This window comes from Bidens hawaiensis, unplaced genomic scaffold (genome assembly GCF_021521415.1).
Source record: "Bidens hawaiensis isolate Kalapana, Puna unplaced genomic scaffold, B.hawaiensis_p1.1 tig00032397_1, whole genome shotgun sequence".
Classification (NCBI taxonomy): Eukaryota; Viridiplantae; Streptophyta; class Magnoliopsida; order Asterales; family Asteraceae; genus Bidens; species Bidens hawaiensis.
In genome coordinates this window covers 234,796-242,693 of record NW_027495513.1, presented here as the reverse complement: position 1 = coordinate 242,693, position 7,898 = coordinate 234,796, and the positions used below count along the sequence as shown (strand labels likewise).

The window sequence follows — 7,898 nt, the reverse complement described above, 5'->3', positions numbered from 1 at the left end:
TTTTGACTAACGACCATCCAAAAATCTAGTTAAGTCCTGACATGTGAGGGCATTTTAGTCTTTTTAATGGTAGTTATTTATAATTAAGAAATAAATTAATATATTATAACAAAAATAAATAATAGATATTAAATAAATACTCTCTCTCTCTCTTCCCGTCTTCTTTCTCTCTCTCTACTCTCTCCCTCCCTCTCACTACACCAACACCACCACTACCTAACCACCAAACCAACCACCGTTCTCAGCCGTGACCACCACAACTACCATCACCAAACCAACTCCCTTTCTTCTTAAGTCACCGCTGCCACTTACCATATTGCCGGAGATCTTGCCCTCTACTGGCTGCCGCACCTCATGCCATGACTCAAATCCACCACCACCGTGACTCCTACTCGATTTCACCGATGAAACCCCCCACGCATCATCGTCAACTTTCATCTTGTGCCCTAAGTCATCGCCGCCCCTACCCCAAATCGATGAGGTAGGGTACAATTAGCACTCCGATTTAACTGATTTCTGCCCAATCGTCCATTGTATGGCCGGAAGTTGAGCGGAGTTAGTGTGGTGCGGGATGATGACACGAGTGGTAGGAGGTATGGTGAGTAGAGAGACGGTGAAGGTATGGTGATGAGAGAGACATATGATTATTGATTTGTTGGTGGGTTTTTATTTTTGGGGGTGGTGGCCGGTGATTATGATGGGTTGTGGTGGTGGTTTACATATGAACAAATGAAGAAGATGAACACGATCCGGGTGTGGTGTGATGCTTCAACATATTAGAATATTGATTTTATATTTATTTTAAGTTTCTATAATAACAAAAATAAAAAACAGGGGGCCATCAACATAGTTAATTTTCAATTTATATTTTGTATTTAAATTTAAGATGTATTTTAGTTAAGAAATGAAATGTCCATTTTGCCCATCACATGTGTCACACATGATACTACTTAACTGAGTTTTGGATGGTCGTTAGTCAAAAGGACGAAAATCAAATAAACATATCCTGTAAAGGACACCACTTGAAAGTAAACTTTTTAAAGGACTTGATTCATAAATCTGTTATGTTTAAATAACAAAATTTGTAATTCTGTTTATAAACAAATATAAACTTTTGCTGCTCATAGTTTTTAGTCGATACCATATTTACTTATTATCTTGAATGCGCTAGTAGGCACCGTTATTACTACATCTTGTTTGCTAGAGAACATACATATATAATGTTGGATTGCCTGCATCAACTCTTAGACAGCACATGGAAAGATGTCCATACATCAAAAGGTTAAAAGGTATGAAAAACGTTTGATTTCGACATCAATTTCAATGAACTCACCTTCTATTGAATACACCAAGCATCGTAAGTTTACCCAATTTCTAGCAATCATATTCATAAACATCACATCTAGGTCTATGTTGTACTAACAAGTTTTTACTTCATTAACATGTTATACGTTGACACCTTACATTATTGTTTTTGTGGGTTGGTTCGAATGCTAATAATATTATTCTGTAATCAAATTTATATGATTATTTATTATTTTAACTTATTTTGTATCCGGTTAAACTCTTTATGTATTATGTATACATTGAACTCGTTATAAACTTATTTTGTACTTGACTGAAATAATAATAATAATAATAATAATAATAATAATAATAATAATAATAATAATAATAATAATAATAGGGATGTGATCCTCATACACCGCCCCCATGCTGACTGAACATGTCTATACTGCTCGTATTGGCTATGCATGACTGACATGGGACAAAAAAACCACAGCTTTTGCAGCCTATACGACCCGTATAGGTGTTTAATGGCTCGTATTGCTCCCTGACACACCATAAAACCTATACGGTTTTATAAGGCTATACAACCGTATAGAAAACTTTTGTAGAAAAAGTCAGCCTGCCTTTGAACACTGTTAAACGTTGCCGAAAAACGACCATACGAGCCTGTAAGAGCCGTATAGTGCTACAAATTACTTAACCAAATATGTTATGTAAATTTTAATAGACAATTTATTTTATTCTAAAATATCATATAATTCAAAATATAATACAAGTGAAACAAAACATGAAATTGTCAAAAAGGAGAGCAGCTAAAATTGCTAAAAAAAATACGGTGCAAGTCAGAATGTCAGACAATATATTTGGATGATGGCAACATAGGATGTTAAAGTCATAAATCACATAAATATATGGTTGTCAAAAGTTTGTGTCCAAAAATTTGTCTATACGGCCCGTATACTCGTATAGGCATATACAAGGTACTACAAACAATGACCGACAAACATCCGACACAAATTAACATAATTTAAGTCCTATACAACCATACAACCCTATACGAGCCATATAAGGAAAAAAAATGGTATTGGAGGATCTCTGGTAATGTGGGACGATAATAATAATAATAATAATAATAATAATAATAATAATAATAGTAGGTAGAATGCCCTAGGAAGCACGGAAGCACCGTTGTGGATGGTTATCTCCCCCAAAACTCGCACCTCCTTCTCCTCAATTTCCCCCAATTCAATTTCAGTTATTTATAAAACCGTCCAATCCTTCAAACCCCTAATTCCTTCCTTCGTTTTATGGAGAATAATAATAACTACAATTTAGACCATCCTTCCTTCACAATCACCGCTTAATTCATTCAATAATCCGGTTAGTTAGTTAACACTATTTACTCTTTCTTTCTAAGTTACTTTTTATTCCTTGCTGTTGCCTTCTTAATTGATTGATTCCTATTCAATTATGTGCTTTATTTATGAATTGTGTATATTTTAACCGATTCTTTCTTTGTTTATTGTATTGTGCTTTGAAGGTTGATAGGTTATAATCAGAAGAAACAATGGGGAGTACTTTTAATCCGCAGATTTTGGTTGAGAAGTTGAGCAAGCTCAACAGTTCACAGCAAAGCATTGAGAGTATCCTACTCAAATCTATTATACTTTAATAATTCTTTTTAAATTCTTCTATTAATGCAAGCAATTCTGTTGGTAACTTCTTTTAAGGAACTGATGCTATTTCTATAACTCATGTATTTTTAGCTTGGTACTTAATAGGTTTTTGGTTATTGTTTAATTCTAGAAATAATAGAAAACAGGTAGGTCAGGCACTGTGTCAATTCGGGTAAACTTTTGGTGGATGGGTTGAAACTTAACTCTTTTTTTTTCTTCTCTATTAATAGTTATTTTGCCAAACATGATTATGATGTTTATACTTTATTTTGTTTCAATATTAATCTGATTTTTTTATTTAAATGATTTGAGAGGTTTTATGCATAAAGTTACACTTTGGGCGGATTTTGACTTATCTGGCGAGTTGCCTTTCAAGTTTATTTTTGTTTGACCTGTTAGAAATGGGTCAAAACTGTGACTTTTATCAACTCGTTTTCATGTATAGAGTGATTTTCTGTTATCCTTAATGAGATAAAGCTCTGTCACACTGGTGTATTTTTCATATGAACAAGGCAAAACAAGTTGTGGAAACATGGGCTAGACAGTTTCATTGTTCCCCGCGTGATCAGCGTCTGGCTTTTCTCTACCTTGCCAATGATATTCTGCAGAACAGCAGGCGAAAGGGTTCCGAATTTGTTGCTGAATTTTGGAAGGTTCTTCCAGATGCACTGCGTGATGTCATTGATAATGGTGATGAATCTGGAAGAAATTCTGCATTACGCCTGGTATGCACTTTTATTCTCCATGCTCGTCCTCTTAAAAATTATATTAAGTCTTTTTTGGTAATTTCAGTTTTGTTTCATTTTAGCCACTGTACTTTTATCAAAAGATTTATTTAATTTGAGTCATTACGTGGATCTAAAACTTTAAAAGTTTTTGTTTTGGTTGGCTCATCATTGTACTTGTATTACTTTAATGAGTACTAGGGATGTTAACGAGCTGAGCCAAGTCCGAGCTCGCCTAAGCTCAAGCTTGCCTGGTTTAATCTATGAGAGCTCAAGATTGTCTCGAGCTCTATTTCTAAAGCTCAAGCTGCTCTATTTATAAAGCTCGAGCATTTAACGAACCGATTGTTGAGTAGCTCACGAGTAACTTGGCTCATGTATGTTCGCTAGCTTACTTGAGCTCGATAAGTAAAGCCTGGACTTGGCTCGTATATTAAACAAGCTTATTTTAGCCCCGGGCTAGTTTAAGTTTCGCTCAAATTAGAGTTTTTCGCTTGCTGATCTTGAGTAGCTCACGAGCAGCTTGGCTCGCTATCACCTCTTATAATGACCCAAATGGGACAAATTTCCATCATTTAACAACTCAGATGTACAAATGAAAGTTTGATGAGAATTATTGGTGTTTTTTTGTTTTAAGAAAGCAAGAAAAGGTATAATGACTTGGATGCTGAAGAACATCTCTATGTATATATACAAAAAGTTAAAGCATACATTTTTAATTAACTTATTGGGTTCTATATGAATTCTGTGAATGTGCAAATGCAAACTGTGGCCCCAATAGCAAATAGAAGAATTAATCATATATGGTAATGGGTTGCAGTTTTGTTAGTGTTCTTAGGCCACAGTGCTATACTGTGGTTCATGTAACATGTAGGGCATCTTTTTCTGATGCATATATCTCTAATTTGTATACAATATCTTTGCCAACGTCTAAAAGAAAAAAAACTATATCCTATCCATCTATAATCCTTTATTTATGCACTCTTCATTTTCGGGGCCCTGTATCATACCTGGATCTGTCTTTGATACATGTTAGGGTTTTTATGATGAAAAATAATGTTTTCCCTTAAAATGTAGGACAATATACTTTTCTGTATGTTGATGGTCTTTTTTAGTGGGCAGGCTAAAAGGTGTAATTTGTGCTGCTCGAAACAAGTTGGGTCTGGCTAGGTCGACCCACACATTTTTTTTTATGTATTTCATAGATACTACTACAAAAGCTCTATTATTACAAAAATAATTCAACTTTTTAATAAAGCCTTTTAGGAAGTTTTTATGTATCTGAATTCGCTTCAAATTCAGATGACTTGCAAGTTGTTTGACCCGTTTTACTCTTTTTAGGTTACATCTTTTAGCTTACCCCACTACCTGTTAGTTTGTTAGTGATGGATCTTATCCCACACCAACCCATTTACAAGTAAATCTGATGATTTATAAATGTTTAGCTATATTCTATTCCTAATTGTCTTGCTTTCACTCTCTAAACCCTTTAAAAAGGAGTGAAACATTGCTTATAATTTTCATCTAAATTTATCGTTTCCTGCATGCAGGTCAACATTTTGGATGAAAGAAAGGTTTTTGGTTCTCGAGGGCAGGTTCTCAAGGAAGAGCTTGTAGGAAGGCATCGAGAAACTAATAATAGAAATGGGAAGCATTTAGGATCAAAATTGGTAATTGATTTTCTTCTTTTCTTACATATCACTGTATGAAATAATAAAGCTCCAGTATTTTTTTCAATGTTAGATCTTATTATTTTGTTTTAATCTCACACAGCCTGCTGGAAGTTCATTGGATAAGATAGTTTCTGGTTATCAGACTATATTTGCTGGGCAAGTTAATGAAGATGCTGTTATTAGCAAATGCAGGAATGCCAGTGGCTCTGTTGAAAAAGTGGTCAAGGAAATTGCCAGGGACATTAAATCTGGTTAATTTCTCTCCCGTTGTTAATTTTCAGTTTTTTCTAATTATATCTTGTTGAATTTGATTAGTAATTTTTTTAGTTATGTTACCATAAGTTTTTTTTTACCCTTTTTGGGATATTGTTTGTGGAGGCTGCCAAAATATTTAACATTTTTCGTTATGACCACCCATATATCAAAATTGTTAGGCCACCTAGATACATTATTTATCACTCTATCAGGTTTAATTTATTCTAATTCTGGCCAAAAACATGCCTGATGACAAAAGCGAGCTTAATTTTTTTTCTGAAAATACAACGATCTTAACCGATTAACTTGTTGGGTAAATGTTGGAAAAAAAAACCTATGGACTTTTGCTGAATTTACCAGTAACTCCTTTGACTTTGTTTTTCCATAATTACATCTTTGAACTTTTAATAACTCAATAAAATAGTCTGAGGACTTAAATGCCTACATATATGTCATTTTTTTTGTGATTAAGTCTCTTAACTTAACCAAGAAAAAATAGCTCCTTTGTTGCATGATTAAGTCTCTTAAAAATACGATATAACCTTTTTTTGAGCTTAATATAAGTTTAGGGACTTATATCCGAATTCAGCAGAAGGTCATAGGTTTTTTTTCCTTCTTTTTTGACATTTTGCCACAAGAAAGAATATTTGCCTTTTAAACCTTTTTAAGGGCATGCTTGTCATAACTCATCGACATGTTTCTGGCTAGACTCATATTTGGGCGTACTTAATAAAATGGTTGAATAATTTGGTGGTTTTTATCCCTGTCTTACTTATCAACTCCTCAAATTGAAAACAATAACATGTGTGGTATTTTCTTTCTTTCTTCAAATCAGCAAAAGCAAACGGGCCAGGTGTCGTGGATGAGCTAAAGGGGCAGCATTCTACATTGAGGGACTGTATTGAACAACTGACAGCTGTTGAATCATCAAGAGCAAATCTTATGTCTTATCTGAGGGACGCACTTCAACAACAGGTTTGTTGGTATCCTCAAGTTAGTATTATTTAGAACATGTATTTACATTTTATATCCTTTAATTAAAATAGAGCTTCTATCATTTATTTTCAGGAAATGAAGCTTGACCTAATCCGCAGTCAACTCAAGGTAGGTTACTCTTTTACTTAACTAAAAAATAATCAAGATAGTAGTTCAGTCAGACCAAAGTTTGTTAGTTCAAATTACAGTACTAGCCGTAACTTTTGTTGGTAATATCATGTTCCTGTGTTTTCAGGCTGCGCATACTCAGTCAGAAAAGGCTGATAGCATATGCAGGCAATTGCTTACCCCTGATGGCATTCAGTCTCAACCGGAGCAGCATTCTGCTCCCGTGATGTACACCCGACAGGCATCTCAATCCGATGATACTAAATCCGCGGCGGCTGCAATGGCGGCAAAGCTGACGGCATCCACATCTTCTGCAGAGATGCTCACATATGTCCTCTCGTCTCTAGCATCCGAGGGCGTAATTGGAAATTCACTGAAAGACTTGCCCGCAAATGATTACCCGTTACAGAAGAAACCGAAGATCAATACCGACCAACCTCATCCTTACATTCCGTCTTCTCAAAATACTCAACCGCCACCACCCCCTGACCAGCAACCACCACCACCATCATCTCCGCCACCTCAGCAGCCGATGCCGCCTGTTCAGCCATATCCAGTTACCCAATTCATGCAGTCTTCAGGGACTGCCATCGGGACAGGGGCGATACAATATGGGCATAGCATAATCCAACCGCCACCACCGCCCATGTCTGGATATCCAACTGCAGGACCACCAGTTAATGGTGTTTCCGCATATTCGCTGCCAGAGGGTTACCAGAATTATCAGATAGAAGGTAGTTTCTACAGTCAGCAATTAGCCATGCCGATGGCTCCTATGTCTAGGCAGTAGAATAACCAGTTATGTAGAAGTGATGGGGAGTTTAATGCATGATAGTTTTTTGCACATTGTTTAGATGTGTTAAGTGATACATAAGTCAAATAGATGAGATTTGGATTTTTTTTTTTTTTTTTAAATTTATAGCTGAATAGATGTTTGTGTGTTTTTTGTGTAATGACTTTTGCTTGTGGCATAGTGTAGTACAATGTCTTTTGAGGGTAACCAGTTGGAGCGGATTCGGTGGGTGTTCATCGGTTGGTTGTTCAGTTTCTTTGTTTTCAAAGGTTTTTTTCTGGTCGGAAATGAAAACTAAATTGAACCGAATTCAGGAAGTTGAAAACCAAATAAAATACTGAATTTGGTTTGGTTTCTAATTTTCGGCCAATTAAACCGAATA

The 7,898-nt window shown here is 35.4% G+C and overlaps 1 protein-coding gene across 1 annotated transcript; it reads left to right on the top strand.

The window, feature by feature from the left end:
* Positions 1-2,855: 2,855 nt before the first annotated feature.
* LOC143583448 (uncharacterized) lies at positions 2,856-7,612 on the top strand. Its single transcript, XM_077065749.1, has 7 exons — positions 2,856-2,933; positions 3,444-3,691; positions 5,242-5,361; positions 5,465-5,615; positions 6,455-6,594; positions 6,688-6,723; positions 6,851-7,612. The coding sequence occupies exons 1-7, from the start codon at positions 2,858-2,860 to the stop codon at positions 7,511-7,513; spliced, it is 1,434 nt and encodes a 477-aa protein (XP_076921864.1). The 5' UTR covers positions 2,856-2,857; the 3' UTR covers positions 7,514-7,612.
* The last annotated feature ends 286 nt before the right edge of the window (positions 7,613-7,898 follow it).

What these genes read in the sequence shown, in the direction of transcription:
- LOC143583448 (XM_077065749.1), top strand. Translation starts at nt 2,858, where the DNA reads ATGGGGAGTACTTTTAATCCGCAGATTTTGGTTGAGAAGTTGAGCAAG. An exon ending in AGCATTTAGGATCAAAATTG is followed by an intron (nt 5,362 to 5,464) that starts GTAATTGATTTT and finishes AATCTCACACAG; the next exon opens with CCTGCTGGAAGTTCATTGGA. An exon ending in TAATCCGCAGTCAACTCAAG is followed by an intron (nt 6,724 to 6,850) that starts GTAGGTTACTCT and finishes CTGTGTTTTCAG; the next exon opens with GCTGCGCATACTCAGTCAGA.